Raw genomic sequence first — 15,777 nt, 5'->3', positions numbered from 1 at the left:
GAGCTGGGTGGGGATCAGGAAATGGCTTTATTGGAAGGTAGCAAGGCTCATCCCAGCCTCCCCACCCCAAGGCTGGTGCCTGTGTCTCTCCATCACACACATTCACACAAGCTCAGTGCTCCCCACCAGTTGTCTGGAGCACTCTGGGGAGAGTTCCGTCCCTCCCGTTTACAAGGCCTGGGTGGAGACAGGTGCCCAGGATGGCAAGCGCGTGTCATTAAAGTGCTCTGGTGTGCAGAACAAGGAACGATTGGTTGAGGCAAGCACCACGGAGTCTCCTTTCCTTTTCCCCAAGCTGAAGGAGCCGTGGAAACTTGGAACATTTATTCCCTGCACGTGCATTCCTTAGCATGCTCCAACCCCTCCCCCCCCAACCCCGGACTTGGGGGCTGACTTCTACTTTTCTATCTGGCTTTCTTTCATTCTGTTTCGATGCTTGGTGTGGTGGGAGCCGGCCAACCTTCAGATCTGGTACTCCCAGCCCTCCCCGTCTTCTAGGCCCCGGTTGATTATCCCTCGAAGGTCCCTCCTTAGAGTCCCTTGCCGAAGCCTTTCCCAGTTGACGCTGCTCCGGGAGGTGCTCCGGGACACGGAGGGCGTGGGAAAGGACAGGTAGGCACCGAAGGGACGTGATGTCTCCAGTTTTCCCCCTGAGTCTTTTTCCATGTCCTCTGAGTAGAGGCCGTCTTGCGGCTGGAAGGCCCGCGCATAGCGGCGGATGCGTTGCCTGTTGAGGTCTTGCCTGTCTTCCACCCTGCAGGGAGTAGAAAAGAGGTTCAGAAGCAGTGGAATTGAAAGGAAGGGCTGAGGTCAGCGCTGGCCTTCAGCCACCACGGGGACCCGCTGGAGCACGAGCCCCTCAGCAGCCAGGTCTCAGGAAGCTAGCTGTGGGGTCGGCTCTGAGGATGCTTGGGAGGCCGAGCTCCGTAGCCACACTTAAAATGACAATAAGCATGGGGTTGGGGAAGCACGCAGATCTCCTCAGGGCTCTGGGAGCCAGAGGACACCATGCACACTGACTGCTTCGGGAACACCACCAATGACCCCACATCCTTACCGCAGGAACCAGCGGTCCCCAAGCCCGTACTCGCGCCCACAGATCCCTGAGCGAGGCCACAGGCAGCGAGGCAGCTTCCGCTCTAGCATCACAGTGGTGGCTACAACCTGTATTTAGGAACAAAAAAAAAATGGAAGTCAGAGAGGTCAGGTACAGACTGAGAAGGGCAGAGAGAGGCAGGAAAAGGGAAGACAATTTAGTAACAAACTCTGGGGCTGTGGCTCTCCAGAAATAGAAGCAAGAACCCTCTCCCCAAACCAAAGATGGCAGCTTGAGCTTGGAAGAGCCCCTTCTGTGGCAGAGAGTGCATGGGACTTGAGCCCCACAATTCTTCATCCTATGACCGGAAAGCCTTGGCAAAGCCAGCAGGGGCGCTGGCGGCCTCTAAGAGTTTACCCTCAGGAGAGACCTTGACCAAAGGTACAGGCAGGGTTGTGGAAAACACCGAGGAATTTCACGGGCCTGCATACATGAAGTGCTTTAAAAATACAGACATCCTGTTTGGAAACCTAATATCAACCCATTTTCAAAAACATTTCTCCCAGAAAACCTTTCTTAGCTGGATTAGGTTTTAGTCCGTTTGCACAAATCACACTTAAGTGCTTTCCAGGGTTTTATAGTTCCACTTTTGTTTTACTTAAATTATTTTTTGTTGAGATAAATTCTTTTCCAGGCATATTTTTTAAAGGAAGACTTGGTTCATCTCATTGTCCTTTATGCCTGTCATAATAATGATCTGATTGAAAATAGCTTCTGCTGCTAAAGAAAGAGGTGTTTCTTTCTTTCTTTTTTTTTTAATGTCATTATTTATAACACTTCCAATTTTTCTGGGTCAAATTCTGCAGGCCTCAATGTTTTCAAGAGACTGGATACTTCCATTCTTACTCGGGAAGCGCGGTTTGCCAAATATAGCTTAAGCCATTTGTTCACTTTATTTCTAGAAAAGACCGAGGACTTCATTGTTGAGGAAAAATATATAGAATTCTTCCCAGGGTTTCCAGAAGTGCTCACTGTTACCAATTAAATTCCCCCTGGAATGTTGCATTATTTCATAACTTGCTCGAAAACCTATCCAAATATACACGGGCACAAATGGCTGCTTTTATCCCTGGGCAAGAAGATATATGCAGGAACCCTCCTGACCACCAGAGGGCTCACCTGTGCCCTCCAGAGCTCATCCCTCTCATGCGCCACTCTCCAGTGAGTGTCGCCCATCATGGCAATGAGGAGGTTGAGCATGAGCAGTGTGGCGATGATGGCAAAGGCGGCGTAGGTGATGCTGTACATGAAGGGCAGGTCCACGTCATAGTTGGCAGGACCATCGATGATGGTGAGGAAGAGCTCAAAGGTGCTGAACAATGCCATGGGGTAGTCGTAGAAATGGCCCAGCTCATCGGGGTCCTCTGTCTGGAAGATGATATAGAAGGCTGCTCCACCCAGGGGGTGAGAGTTACCATGGCAACTGTATCATGGCTAGCCCAACCACCGACTATTTGTTGTCTGTTTCCATCCCATTCCCTTCGTCTCAGATCGGTGTTTCAACTCAATACATTTCACCTTATTTTATTTTTCGAGGTTATAATTGCATTCCCTCCTTCTCTTTCCTCCTTCCAAGCCCTCCCCACACACCCCTTCTTGCTCTTTATCAAAGTAATGGCCTCCTTTTCCATTAATTGTTGATACAATTCCTAAATGCACACACACACACACACACACACACACACACACACACACACCCTAAATACAGAAATACAACCAGCTCAGTCTGCATAATGTTACATGTACATATGTTTTCAGGGCTGATCACTTGGTGCTGGGTGGCAAATTGGTGCGCTCTTCCTGGAGGAAGACTATGTCCCTCCAGGCATTCTTTAGTTGCCCGTAGTTCTCTGTATAGGGATAGGGCCCGAGGCTTCCTGCCCCCTGTCCACCTTAGCATGTCTATTGGTGTTGTCCTTGATCAGCACACAAACAATGCATTTTAAGTTATTACGTTTCCCTATTTTCTCCTAGCCTCCAGCTCCCTAACACTACTGTCCCTCACTTCTGAGCAACATCCCATTTTCAGACATTTCATGGCCTCCTCTAACATCTGGCCTCCCTCCACGTTCAGCCTGAAGAATTCTGCACCCTCTAAATTCCCCCACCCCAGCCCTTGCCTCCCACAGCCTCTGCCCTGGATTAGTGACTTACCTGAAGCAAACCCCAGGATCACCACAGCCATCAGCCAGCAGAATCTCATCAAGTCACCAAAAATCATCTATGGCGAGGAAGAGGTAGAGAACACCACATTTTCAGACCAGTTACCCACCTGACATCAGCAAATCTAAACGTCCGATGGCTCCACACACCAGGATAGGTTGGCAAAGTACACCTGCTGGCTAAATCTGCCCGTCCTGTCTTGGTGAGCATCTTAAGCTAAGAATGACTATAAGCTTGTAAGAGGATTTTAAATGTTTTTCAAAGAAAAAATAGGAGGAACATATAGCAAGAACTATGCAGTGTTCACAACACGTGAAAAGTGTACTACCCAGTCCTGTGGGAGAGTGTTTGCTTTGTCTGGGTCTAGGACTCTTTATTAGGAAGCGTGGAGGAAGGCACTGACCTTCTGGATCATGATGGTGAAGGGGCCAAGCATTTGGAATCCTCTGGCAAAGTACATCACATTGCACCAACCCAACACCAGAGCAAAGGACATAGGCACCACCTCCCCGTCTGCATTGGTGAGTCGCATCACCATGGTCACCAGCACCATGAGGGCGTAAGTGATACTGGGGGAATAACATAAAAAAGTCAGGTTCATCCTGGGGACCCAACAGCAAGAGTATAGTGCTCCAAAAGACCCCATAGTGTCAGACTCAGCCTCGACATACTCAGCACCCCAGGGTCACACATCCCAGCGGGAACTCAGAGCTAAGGTCAAAGAGGGCAGCGGAAATTCTAGCAAGATGAGGGGTGGCAGTGAGATAAAGCAGACACTCACATGATGACATGGAATGGCCCCCCAAGGATGGTCTGCCCAAAGAATCGAGTGACTCCCAACCGGAAGATGTCTGGAATCTGGAAAGAAGTCAAGGAGACATAAAGGCACTTGTAGACCGGAATGTGGGCCCGGCTCTGGGGCTAACGGCCTCTACCAGGATCCTATCTACACTTTACCTCCACCAGCAGGATGATCACAGCCCCAACGACGCTCACCAGCTCCCCAACCAGCCGCAGATCATCCTTGGAGGTCACATAGGACTCCTAGGGAGGAAAGATATTGGTCAACCACCTGTCCCTGTCCAACGTAACAGTTCCCAAGGCAATCAGCTCTTTCGGATTCTTTCTAGACCACGAAATACTGCTAGTCTCAAACTCTGCTCCTAGCGTAAGATTGTAGGTGTGTTCCCGCATGCACGTGTTGAGTCCGTGCCTACTTCCCAGAGATCTAAGTGCGAGGTGAAATCCAGGTAGGGAGTCAGGAAGGTGGGATGATGGATGATGCTGTGAAGAGAAGCTTCCTAACGTGCTATCTGTCACTACCAGGTGTCACCTGAAGGAGCTTCTGCTGCAGGAGGGTGTTGTCCCGGGGATTGGTACGGTTAGTGATCCTGGGCTTGAGGGGCCGGTAAACACAGCACATGGTAAAGCAGATGATGTACAGCACGTAGATGGCACCCAGCACGCAGAAGTAGGGCCGCCCATACCTCCTCCACTTGAGGCTCACCAGCTCCTTCACAGGAGTCTGGTCCAGAATATGGCGGGCCTACAACAGAAAGAATAGGACAGTATCTCCAAGAGCCCGCCCCCCTTCAGCAGGGAGGCCGGAGCTGTGAAGACTCTGTACCTCGCGCTTCTTGGTAGTGACAATAAGTTCCAGCAGCGACTGATCGTCTCCTGAGGAGTCAATCTCAGTGAGATCGTAAAGAGTGGAGGTCAGGGGCCCGTACGTCCACTGGATATGCTTTCGCTTCTGCATTAGGTGCTGGAACATCTGAAAGAGAGTGGAGTTGTAAAAATAAAGAATAAAAACTCCTGGTGGTGGTGGTGCCCACCTTTAATCTTTAATCCCAGCACTTGGGACGCAGAGGCAGGCAGATCTCTGTGAGTTCAAGGCCAGCCTGGTCTACAAAGTTACACAGAGAAACCCTGTCTCCAAAAAAAAAAAAAAAAAGCTACGAGAATAGAGATGGTCAAGATCCACAGCTGAGGGGCATGCCGCAGCACGGAAGAAAAGGACCTGGGAAGGTGTTGGCCCTCCCCTCCCGTAAGGACCTCAGCCTTTGGAAGTCAAAAGAAATCATGTCACACAGAACCCTAGATTTATCCTGCCCCATGATTCATTCCAGAGCCTGGAGACACGGGGAAAATCGCACGCTACTCTTCTGGGAAGGACAAGTGGGCTTGGGCACTGCAGAAAGGTCTCAGGATAAGGTCTAGACTACATAAATTACCATGACTTTGGTCAGAGAAAACAGGTAAAGAGAAGAAAATAAACGTGGACCGGTGAATGAAAGACATAGGCTGAAGCATATCCTAATAGAGCTGAGGGACGGACCTAAGCCTCTTAGATGCACTCAGTTCTCTCTGCTCCCAGCGATGTAAACCGTAGATCACTAACGACCCCTTAGGGCTCGGGACTCACCACAGTGTTGCCTTCCACTCCAGCCAGCTTGAAGGGGGTGAGGCCCTGGTTGTTGGGCACAAGTTCCAGGGACTTCAGGTGGTCACCCCCATCATAGGACAGCAACAGGTTGTACATCTGGCAGGCAAAGGTTTTGTTGGGCTGCAAGATGAGTATGTGCAGTACTGTGTTTCCTGGAGAGACAGAGGTTGCCATCAGGTTCCCTCCCTCCCTCTCTCTCTCTCTCTCTCACACACACACACACACAGAGAGAGAGAGAGGGAGAGAGAGAGAGAGAGAGAGAGAGAGAGAGAGCGCATCATCATCCAGCACTTTCTCCTCATCCCAGTTCTTACCCAGGGAGTCCTGGGCCCGGATGTCAGCTCCATGTTCAATGAGCAGCCTGACAATCTCCTCGCTGCCCACACAGGCAGCGAAGGACAAAGGGTGTTCTCCTGTGGACACAGGAGATACGTGACAGGAGACAGCAGGGTCAGAAGAGGGGAGGACTTCTGCCCTTCAGCCCAACAACTGTCTCCTCCTGCTCCCCTGTCTCAGCTTGTGGCTTGGGATCAATCACGTGCACAGGAGAAACCTCAGCAAAGCATAGTCCAGAGGGTGATGGAGGGCACTGGCCTCCAGCTCTAAGTCTTAGAAGCGCTGCCCTCCCAGCTTCCCGGGAGACATAACCAAGGAAATGGTCCTCCTTAGCCTCCCTTCCCACTGCCTTGGCCCCGCTTTGCACCTCTGAGCCTGGCCCTGGGTCTCACCATAGTAGATGAGGTTGTGGGGACTGTGGTGGAAGGCAGAGCCAGTGGCTCTGGCAGAGACACTGGCCCCTCGGGCAAGCAGGGCACAGACCAGATTCACATTCTGGTTCATGACTGCGATGTGCAATGGAGTCTGACCTGGTCAACAGAGAGCTGCAAGTCACATATCTGTTCCCAGGAACCCGAAGGAATCCCTCTCGCATGTTCCCATAGTTTCCTTTGTGTGGCCATCTTGGATGGATGGCAGGGACCCTGTGGGTGTTAAAGGTTCCCAGTAGTTCCCTGTGTTCCCTCCATCCAACTCTGTCCCTTCTCTGGGCCTCTGGATGTAATGACTTTTCATCAGAACTTAGAAAAACAAAGACAGCTTTTGGGATGATAATAAAAGTTAGGGACCTTCAGATAGCTCCTCTGTTTCCCCAAATTATCTATGTGAGATTGCTGGAAAGCACAGCTAACCGTCCACCCTAGGGCCTCACCTTCATACAGCTCAGAGGTCATGGGCTCAAAGACCAGCTCTGGGGCAGCCTCCATCAGCACCATGGCAGCCTCCAGGTTGTCATAGAGGATTGCTATGTGCAATGCAGTCTCCCCCATGGCGCCTGGCATTTGGAGAGGGGGGAGGGGAAGGCAAATCATGTCTCGGGGCACACTCTGGGTCGTGGTGGGCTCTCTTGGGGATGTCTGTGAGGTGGGGGACCGACCCACAGACCATTGCTAGGACTCTGCTCCGTACCTCTCTGGTGCACCTCACACCCTTCAAACTTGAGCAGCTTGCTCAGGGCCTGGACATCATTTTCTTTGGCAGCTAGAAGAAGAGGCGATTCCCAGATCCTACCAGGAAACAGGACGAGTACGGTGAACATGCCCAGTAGTAGCACAAGCTACGAAGGGTTCACTCACATATGTGCCTCAGCAGCAATAGAAGGAAAGGTCCCCGACCCAGGTAGACCGGTCCGTTACAGTGCACAAGTCTATCTTCCCATCATTGTTCGGTTCTCTTAAACACATTCAGCCCGTGTAAGAAAATGCCCTGACTACTTTCCTGTTTCCCTGGTGCTGGGACAAGAATGTCCAGGGCTTGCGTGTGCGTGTGTGTGTGCAAGCCACCTGTGCACACTCACGGCATGGTCTGTGCATTACTGGAGTGGCCCTATTCTGGACTTGGCAGCGTCCTGAGATGGCCCTGCATGGTAAGTCTTGTTTTCTGTGTGCTAGAGGTAAAAGGAGTTCTGCCCCCATATTTGTTGAGGAAGCCACCATGCAGAGACTAGAGGGTTTTCTCCTGTTACAAGACGCCTTGCTATCTGACCTGCAGTGTGGAATATTTGATTCCTCCACTCCCTTCCTCTTTCTGGCAGTGTCTTCAGGACTCAATCTAAAAACAGCAATGGCCCCTGTGAGAAAGGCTGACTCCGGGCAACGGTCATTCATACCCCCTCTCTCTCCTCACATCTTAATTTTTACCATTTTCACTCTTAAATCATAAATCCTATAGATGATCAGAATCTTACACACATTAATAAGAAATTCCAACTCTCTGATTGCCCTTTGACATGAAATGTCCGGGTCTGCAGTTTAGGAAGGGTCCCAATGGACTCTTGTACAAATGAAAGTTCAGGAAACGTTACTCAAGCCAGGAGTGTGGTCCATGAATGCAAAATTGCTGAAGTGATACATCCGAGTCAAGCTTGGGAACCCCCGTCTCTAAAAGGTACACGTAAAGCTTAGGAAGTAAAGCCAAGCATCATCCCCACACCCTGTCTACAGAGCCTTAGGTGCCACTTTATTTCTGCTATTGGTACCTGTGAGGGTATAAACAGCTGCCCACAACTGCAGATGAGGGGGAAGGAAAGGATCTAATTTAGAGAACTCATTGATTGACTTTCACATGGATCTGAATGTTCACGTCACCCTCTTACATTTCTTCTTGAGTGTACCCGATTCTGAATTCAGAGTCCTTATCCCAACTCCCCGTCCCTAATGCTTCCCTACTTATTATATAATTTTTATGCATTTTAGGAAAAAGTATATATCCCCTGGCTCTGCAAATCACCTCTCTAGTCTTAACCCAACTAAGAAACACGGTTCTGTTTTTTTAATTGAATTGTTTCTTTCAGCTTGGAGCAGGTTGGTCTTTCTACAGAAGTATCCTATTTACGCACAGATAGCCTATTACATGGCATAAGAAAGGATCTGGACAAGGGCTCCCATCCTGAAGTTCTAGCCGTGACAAGAAGCTTACTGTAAAGCTGGGATTTGGAAAGTGATAAGAAGAAAGTGGCTTCTGTCTCCCACACCCATAACCCCAGCTCCCTCAGAGGCCCATAGGCAGCAACCAGGTTCAATCAGTCACCTAAGAGTCTGTCTCCATTTAGTTCTTTCTCCCTTTTGCTACTGAAGCTCATTAATTCACATCTTTATGCTCTGGTTCAGGATTAAAAAGGCATTCTTTTGGTTTCCCTGCATCCTACTTAGCCCTAGTCCATCCTCGTTACTGCTGTCAAGATACTCTAAATGACAACACAGTCACACACTTACAGAAGGCAGACAGATCCTTCAATGCCCAAGGATAAGGAACACAGAGGTCCTTCACGGTCTTTGTGCAACCATGTTTCCATTCTCTGATCCTCCCCCTCACATCTTACACCTGGCATTTCAGTCTCACCGCACACCCCAGCCCCACAGAGCACACCGTTCTCCTTGGACCCGCGCCCTCAAGGCTGCCTCTTCCTGGATCCACTCCCTCAACCCAGCGATTGTCCATTGTGCATTCTGTGCCCAGCAAAAATCCCTAGAGTGCTGTGGTTGCTCACTATGATAGCGGGAGAATGGATAAACCAATAGTGATGCCAAGGTGGCTGCTCCTCTTATTATCTGTATCTACCCCCCCCCCCCAAGCCAACCTTAAATAAACATATAACCTAAGTGAAATAAACATATGGCATAAGAGAAAAACAGAGTTTGGTTTGAAAACACTGCTGCGAAACTAATTTTCTAGGCCTTTCACTAGCACCACGACCCCAGCCATTTGCCCTAGAATGTAGGAGAAACAAAGCTTCTTCCTACACACACACACACCAATCCTAGAACTTTTCCCACTCTTTCTTTGGTCTTATTTTTATTATAACATCTTGCACTTTGTGTTGCAAATAGGATATGTTTCTTTTTCCATACTTGGGATCCACAGAATTTCCTTTTGTTCGTGACACATCTCTGAAGCTGGTAGTGGTCTCCCACATGCCTGTATTCCCTGCGTAATCCTTTCCCTTTGTCTGCTGCTAGCCTACAGGCCTTGTGGAAGACCAAAGTGCTGGATATAGAGTACAGCTACATGATGCTCAATTAGAATTGAGCTTTACTTACACAACTATTTCAACACTGTGGTATTATTCTTTGAAAATACCATGCATTTATACAATGTATTCTGATCATATCCATTTTCAGCTTCTCCTTCCAACTCTACAAATATACTCTACGCAATATTTTGGATCATGCCTATAGTAACAACTATCCATTCTTCATCTGAAAGTCAACTCTAAAGAGGCCCCCTGTGTCTTACTCAGACCACACCCCTGGTAAAGAAATAGCTTTGTAACCCAACTCGACGATGTTTGTAAGAAATGGTTTCCTCTCCTTGCACACTCCGAGTTCGAGCAAAATGAAGACGGAAGGGTCAGGGAGCCTTTTCCATCTACTTTAAAACTTGCAGTAACTACATAGGGCCACAAGGTGATAGCAGAGAAAGTTCTAACTCCCTACTGGTTTTGGCAGGAAGAACACAGAACTCCAACCTTGCTTCACAATCCTTGGTCTCCAAAAGAAGAAGTGTAAGGAATACCAAAGAGTCTTGTAGATTCCCTGATAGCAACCCATCATAGAAGGCTAGAGAACAATGGAGATACAGGGGGGAAAGGAAGGAGTCAAGACTAACATCCCATATGGACACCTACACAGAATTTCCCTAATCAACACGTTAACCAAGTCAGGGTACAGAAATCCTGATACACAGGTGCAATTATTCATAACTTATTAAGAAGAAAGGATTCTCCACATAAAGTTAAAGTTCCATAAGCACACAAAATATTTTCTAACTAGAACAAGTAAGGAAGAAACAAAAAGCTGTGATCAGAGAGTAGCAAAAAAAAAAAAAAAAAAAAAAAGCAGAAATTATCAGACTATGAAAGATAATCCCAGTTTCTTCAAAAATTGTTTTATCTGGCAATTAAGTACAAAATTGAACAGTGTAGTCCCGTAATGGCTTGGGGAAAACTTAGTTATAAGCTTCTTTGACACAAAACCTAGCACATTTTTGTCCTCGTTGGGGACTTAAGCTAGTGTTCTCTTGTTCAAAACCAACATTGTGTCTCCAAGTCCTTGGCTTTCTTCCTTCATGACTTCTCCTCCAACTCTCTGCTCCTGGTTGTTATGAACATATAAGTCTATGTGTGTCCTATACATGAGTCATGCTCTGTCTTTTATTCTGGGAAACAAAAAAGGATCCAAGAGTTTTAAGGAATGTTCTGATCAGGAGAGTAGAAACTGTGCCAAAGTAGAGTCTGGCCTGCCCCTGTAACAGGCAAGGCCTCAGGATGAGTACTCTGAAATGATTAGTCCAACCAGGTCTGTCTGAGCTGAGTCAAGTGCCTCCTTAGCCTCTTCCCTGCCCCCGTTGGTTGTATTAATCGGGGGTTGAAGTGTTGGCATATGTGTGTGTGTGTTGGGGGGGGGCATTCTGAGGATACATGTGACTTTATCTACAAATGCCCTTACAGCTGACCGTAGACTGTGAGTGATAATACCTTGTGCTTCATACAGTTTCGTTCTGACGGATTCATTTCTGCCAGGAGGAAGTTCATAGCCCACTCATGCTTGTCATCCTCGGTAGTAGTCTTTTTAATGCTTTTCTTTGTCACAATTCCATTTGTTTAATACACCCGTCAGTTTCCAAAGTAGCATCCCTTAATTCTGCTTTTGCTTTCCACTAGCTGCATAATAATTCTCTCTGGTGTTTGTTTGTTTTAAGAAAAGGGAACTGAAGCAGCAAGGTCAGATAGTTGCCAGAAGATCACACAGGGTTAAAAGGCAGACTTGCTTACCAAGAACATGGCCCCAGGTGCTTACTACTAAATTATGTGGTTCTTCTAGTTTTTATGGCTCTTCCTGATTTTTCTTGGGAGGTGGGGGTCAGGCCCAGAGCAATGACCACAGATGAGAAAGAGCAGTCATGTGTGGGAACATGGCATACACTGGGCACTCATAGGCCACCTCCCTCCAGCTGAGACTCCTGGCGATTAGATGAGGAAGTCAGAAACTGGAGTATGTGCCTATTTCAAGATTTGGAACCAAGCTGCCTCTTAACTTCCACGACTCCCTTACACAGGCAAGCAAACAGGCATGCTGTGAGTGCTTACCGAGACAAGGACTGGGGTCTTCAGGGGAGTGTCAGAGCTGAGCTTGAACAGAAACCTCAGCTCGCACATGTCCTTTATACAGGTTTCTATGTCACCCAGCTCAAATGGCCAGCATGACTCCCTGTCCTCCCAGTGAGTGAAATGCCAGCACAGGATGGGTGGGAAGTCAGGTTGGGCAGCCTCCGTGAAGCTCCCAGCACACCCCACACTAGCAGAAATCAGATAACAGATAGGACAGTTTCCTTCTCTGCTCCCTTGCTTAAACTCCCGAGTAAGCCTTTGCATGACCTTCACCATGCTGACCTTTAACCTAAGCATGGTTATTCTTCCAGAACCTGTAGGACGGACGTTGGTTCAATAACATTCCTCTCTTACCAAAATCCGTACAAGCTCTAGAACCTTCCCTCCAGTGATCGGATACTTGTATGTCATTTATATATTCATCTAGTAGACTGGCCTGGAACTCACTGTGTAATCCCCGTTAAACTTGTGGCAACCCTCCTGCCTCAGCCTTCCAAGTGCTTTGGATTGTAAGTGAAGACCACAATGTTCAACCTGCCTATTAATTTTGGATCTTTGGAGACAAGTTTCTCTGCGTTGTCTAAGGTAGCCTTGAGATTATCAGTCCCATGCTTCAATAATCCGAGTACTGGGAGTATAGGCAGATACCACTGCCTACCTTCCTAGGTGACCTATAATGCCTAATGGAATATTAAGTCATGTATACGTTGCTATCGTACAGCATTGTTTAGCAATTATTACCAAGGAAAAAATGCCATATATGCCCAACGTTGATGCAACTACCATGAGCCTAACTTTGTAACCCACACAGCAACAATACAGTTTATACAGCTTCATTGTCTCTGAGGTTGATTTAATCTGAAGATATGTAGGAACAACCTGAACATTGGTACATTTTGTCCAGCAGAACATGAGCTCTTTGAGAGGCAAGAACTATATCAGGTTAATTTCCCAGAAACCTAGTGGAGTATACATTATGCTCAATCAATGTTTAATACATTGCATATATGAAAGAGAGAGAGAGAGAGAGAGAGAGAGAGAGAGAGAGAGAGAGAGAGAGACCTCTGGTCAGAGTTGAGAATTCAGCTACCATGGATTTAAATTGGAGAGCTGCATGATTAAGACCCAAGAGAAATGTGTCATTCAGAGGAAGGTTGCTGGTCCTACCCCAGAATTCTTCCCTGGGGCTCCCTCTTGGTGCTCATGCGGATGACAGCCTGTGCTGGTCTTTACAGGTAAGCTGGGTGACGGTGCCTATAGAGGATGGGATTCTGCCATGGCTCAGAGCGATTATTTAAGCGCTGGCCCCCAGCTTGTCCAATTTCCACAATTCCTTCCCTGTGGGTAGCTGACCTTTCAGGCCAAGAAACTCCAAGGAAATTTCAGCTCTTTCTGGGAAGTAACATCTAAAGAGGACCATTATCGAGGACATCAAGTGTCTGGGAGAGACGAAGAAGGCTAAGCAACCATGGAAACAGATGTGGAGATCAGAAAATGGATGGAAGAAACCTATAACTGGTGGCCTTAGGTCTTCCTAGCCCAACACTACAGAGGAAGCCACTAGACCGTAGGGACAAATGGATGCCTGCAAATGGCTTACGCTTAGTAGGCTGCCTTTCCCCAGTCATTCCTACACAGGAGCTATAGGAACCTCACCCGCCTCTTTCAAAGCCCATGGCCTTCCTGCAGTCCGTCCGTGTCTGATGCCCCCCAGCTTCAGGGTGCTGAGCGTGGGAGGAAGACGAGAATTGAGACCGATGAGACATTATTCTCTAACAACAATGCCCATTCTGTTGCCCTAAGACGTCATCAGCCAGACATGTGCCCTGGCCCCCACTCTCCCAGCCCTGGGGGGGGGGGCAGAGAGGTGGGTGGCTGGTGTGAGAGACAGGAAAGCCACAGCTCCAAGAAGGGGCACATCCTGGCAGGGAATGCTTAATACAAAGAGTAGGAAACCCCAGGCAGCCTTCAGGCCAGGTTAAGACAAGCCCTGCATTCAGAGATGGAGAAAAACCCGAAGACAAAACCTCCAGCCTTCCCTCTGTGAACACACACGCTACCTGTCTCTGCACAGCCTGGGGGAGCCCCCCAAAACAGAAGTTCCTTTTAGCATGTCACCAATGGGGTAGGGAACCCCACTAATAATGTCAGAGGGGAGACCGCCAAGGGTGGGCCCAAGACCCAATGGATTTCCGGATTTCCTGCTCCCAAAACCAACTCTAAGAAGCTGTCTAAGGCAGGAGTGTGTGTCAAGTGATTATGAGGAAGTTGTCAGCGGATGGAAATGAAATTTCCTGGGAGCTCAAACTTCAGATTCTCTCCCAGACTCCCTAGCACGAAAGGCAGCATGGTGAGCATCTCAGGCATTGAGGCCAGGAAGTCATGCAAACCCATCAACAGCGAGGAAGACACCGCGGGCTATGTCTGAGCTTTGTTGGGTCTTTAAATCCCTCCAGTGGCTGAGACAAATGTAATGGTAAGTATTCTCACATTTTTGCCATAGTTATTATTGCTCTATTCCTTCGATCATTCTCTCATTCATTCCCCCATGTATGCTTATATACATAAAATGTGTTTCTGCCATAGACTGCTAAAATAGCACGGAGTATGGATAACAAAAGACATTGTCCTGCCACAACCACCTTTGGAGCCAGGTGCCTGGCTACTGGGGAGGTACTCACAACAAGCCTACAGGACTGAATGGAACCAAAGATAACTAACATCTGTGCCCAGGATGCCTCCCACCTGACATCCTGACCAGCCAGCTCCACGGGGACCAAGACTCCACGGGGAGAAAGTGCTAAGAAGGAGCCAGTCCATGACCAGGGGCACAGACTGTCCAGCCAGGCCACAAGAGAAGACTCAAGCAAGCTGGGAGGGGGAGGGGTGGGAACCGTGATGCCTGGTAGAAGGAGTAGAAGCAGATGGCAAGCTTACCTCTTCTGCTGCAGCAGGTTCTGCTCATCTCGGCTCTGAGCCCAGGACTCTTGTCTGTGGAACCATCTGCAGAACTTGTTCCATAGGCAAAGTATTAACCCCTTCTCCTTGGGCAGTGACCACCCCATGGGGTGGAAGGCTGGGTCCTTGGGGGGCTGAGGCTGATGCCAGACCCCGGCTGGGCTCGGCCTTGGGGCCACATTGGCATCCCCAAGAGCCGGCCTGCCCTCTCTCTGTAGAGGTCCCGTCTCCCGTCTGTCTCCTGTCTCCTGCTTCTCCTGTGGAGCTGGTGAGGCTTCCCGTGGCCACCCCTAAGTTTGAAGAGGGATCCTGTGTTGTTCCTCTTGGCAGAGCTAGGGATCTGCTGGGCTTGTCTATCTGGAGCTCCTGTTGGGAGTGAGCAGGAGCTGTGTGGGCACTCCCTCCTCCTCCCAAATTACCTGAGATTTAAAGAGACAGGCCCCAAAGTCCTGCCTGCTGAGGCCATGCGTCAGCTCAGCTGCAAGTCTCTCCACCCTGGAACTCTCCCAGACCTTCAAAGAGATTAAAGAGCTGGCCCCTGGACTTTGGGATATCCACTGACCTTTTTCTGGGCCAGCTCCCTTGAAGGACTCTTGGTGGCGCTGAGGAGGAAGAAAGCAAGAAGGGGCTTCATGCAGGGTGGAGGAGCTTCTGCCTGTCTCACACAAGGTCTCTTGACTCTCAGGGTTAAATGCCTTGCCTGACCCAGAATAGGTATATAAACAGTAAAGACTTAGTTCTCACCACTTTGCATGGATGACTCAAACCAGACAGTACACAGGAGTACACTTTGAGTTGGTAACTGTTTTCTGTAAAGAACCAGAAAGTACATGCACTTATTTTAGGTGTTGTAAGCCCAGTACAGTGTCTGATGAACATTCTTTGCTTTTTGGCTGTGGATTGTCTCCATAATATAAAATTGCAACCCCAAGCTGGTGAGTCAGGGTATAA

General features: G+C 48.7%; 1 protein-coding gene across 3 annotated transcripts; it reads right to left on the bottom strand.

Moving 5' to 3' along the window:
- Window positions 1-8: 8 nt before the first annotated feature.
- Trpv6 (transient receptor potential cation channel subfamily V member 6) lies at window positions 9-15,253 on the bottom strand. Of its 3 annotated transcripts, XM_051174663.1 has the most exons (16): window positions 14,806-15,253; window positions 7,170-7,267; window positions 6,913-7,035; window positions 6,434-6,571; window positions 6,020-6,118; window positions 5,685-5,857; window positions 4,887-5,033; window positions 4,767-4,805; window positions 4,593-4,655; window positions 4,217-4,303; window positions 4,041-4,117; window positions 3,663-3,828; window positions 3,251-3,317; window positions 2,216-2,484; window positions 1,058-1,164; window positions 9-754 (listed from the first exon to the last, which is right to left on the bottom strand). In XM_051174663.1, exons 1-16 carry the CDS (start codon window positions 14,931-14,933, stop codon window positions 463-465), a joined length of 2,073 nt encoding a protein of 690 aa, XP_051030620.1. In that variant the 5' UTR covers window positions 14,934-15,253; the 3' UTR covers window positions 9-462. The 3 variants fall into 3 exon arrangements, with proteins under 3 accessions (XP_051030620.1, XP_051030619.1, XP_051030621.1); XM_051174662.1 differs by having other exon boundaries at window positions 4,593-4,805; XM_051174664.1 differs by lacking the exon at window positions 6,434-6,571 and having other exon boundaries at window positions 4,593-4,805.
- Window positions 15,254-15,777: the final 524 nt, after the last annotated feature.

The sequence above is a fragment of the Phodopus roborovskii genome, unplaced genomic scaffold (assembly GCF_943737965.1).
Source record: "Phodopus roborovskii unplaced genomic scaffold, PHOROB, whole genome shotgun sequence".
Taxonomy (NCBI): domain Eukaryota; kingdom Metazoa; phylum Chordata; class Mammalia; order Rodentia; family Cricetidae; genus Phodopus; species Phodopus roborovskii.
This window is presented reverse-complemented; position numbering and strand designations above follow the sequence as displayed.

Excerpts from the sequence above, each read along its gene's own strand:
- Trpv6 (XM_051174662.1), bottom strand. The coding sequence starts at position 14,933 with ATGGGGTGGTCACTGCCCAAGGAGAAGGGGTTAATACTTTGCCTATGG. Across the intron at positions 3,318-3,662 it reads TCACCATCATGATCCAGAAG|ATGATTTTTGGTGACTTGAT; the intron begins GTCAGTGCCTTC and ends TCCTCGCCATAG. Across the intron at positions 1,165-2,215 it reads ATGAGCTCTGGAGGGCACAG|GTTGTAGCCACCACTGTGAT; the intron begins GTGAGCCCTCTG and ends TCCTAAATACAG.